This window comes from Sinocyclocheilus rhinocerous, unplaced genomic scaffold (assembly GCF_001515625.1).
Source record: "Sinocyclocheilus rhinocerous isolate Xijiao unplaced genomic scaffold, SAMN03320098_v1.1 C36340897, whole genome shotgun sequence".
NCBI lineage: Eukaryota > Metazoa > Chordata > Actinopteri > Cypriniformes > Cyprinidae > Sinocyclocheilus > Sinocyclocheilus rhinocerous.
In genome coordinates, this window is record NW_015779090.1 from 1 (window position 1) to 1,026 (window position 1,026).

The following is a 1,026-nucleotide window of genomic DNA, read 5'->3' on the forward strand; positions in this document are numbered from 1 at the left end:
GACGTCACGGCACCGGTCACGTGACGGCCGGGGGCGGAGAGAGAAGTCACGTGGTGCCGGAAATAAAGTGCGCAACTGTTTCTCAAGGTGTTCATCACTGATCGCCGGTCAATAACACACTCCGTTATCAAATAACATCGCGCAGAAATTAATATCTGTTTTAACTGAGTGTTAATCGACATGACGCTGAACCGAAACCATCACCCGAACGGAGGAGTCCTGATCCAGGCCGGAGAGAGGTAACGTTACAACAAACTACACAACAACAACAACACAGACACCTTCAACATATCTGATCATTATCACGATATACAAGAACACACACACACACTGATGACCCTTATATGACACTCATCACATTATATATACATATGTATTACATTATTTAAATGTATTCAAAATATTACTTCAAATAATATTCAACTGTGAATAAATGTTCCGCTGTTTTCTTGATAAATAAGTGTACATGTGATCTTATCTGTGTCCTTTGTTCTGTCAGGTCTGATGTCATGAATGATTGTAGTTTGCTAAATGAATTAATGTAAATCGTATGATTTAGTGACTGTGTTTTTAGTTGACTACTCAGATAATAACTCTCACAGTTAAAGATGTGTGATTTAAGATCAGATCAGTGTGAAGAGTCAACTCTTCATCATCATCATCATCACAGACAGACGTGTGGGTGATTTCTGAAGGAACTGTAGTAACAGTGTTTGTTCACATGTGTTGAGAAACTCCGGCTGTTCTGGGAACAGATGTGTGCTTGAGTTCCCAGTGTGACCTCACTTCCTGTTTGCATCCTGCTCTTTCAGCATCTTACGAGAATGCAAGAACGTTGAACTTTCCTTCAGTGACGTCACGCCCAAAAACGACCTGTTCAAGGGGACCAAGAAGGGCTCCGTCTACCTCACTCAGTACAGGGTAACTATAACCCACCCAAACACAGATTCATCCATAACATGTCCAAATACAGGTTAACTAATCTATAGCCCACCCAAAACATCTTAACTAATCCATAATTTATCC

General features: G+C 40.8%; 1 protein-coding gene across 1 annotated transcript; it reads left to right on the forward strand.

The window, feature by feature from the left end:
* Nucleotides 1-21: 21 nt before the first annotated feature.
* On the forward strand, nt 22-993 carry LOC107735854 (WW domain-binding protein 2-like). Its single transcript, XM_016547417.1, has 2 exons — nt 22-239; nt 813-993. The coding sequence occupies exons 1-2, from the start codon at nt 181-183 to the stop codon at nt 976-978; spliced, it is 225 nt and encodes a 74-aa protein (XP_016402903.1). The 5' UTR covers nt 22-180; the 3' UTR covers nt 979-993.
* The last annotated feature ends 33 nt before the right edge of the window (nt 994-1,026 follow it).

What these genes read in the sequence shown, in the direction of transcription:
- LOC107735854 (XM_016547417.1), top strand. Translation starts at nt 181, where the DNA reads ATGACGCTGAACCGAAACCATCACCCGAACGGAGGAGTCCTGATCCAG. An exon ending in CTGATCCAGGCCGGAGAGAG is followed by an intron (nt 240 to 812) that starts GTAACGTTACAA and finishes CTGCTCTTTCAG; the next exon opens with CATCTTACGAGAATGCAAGA.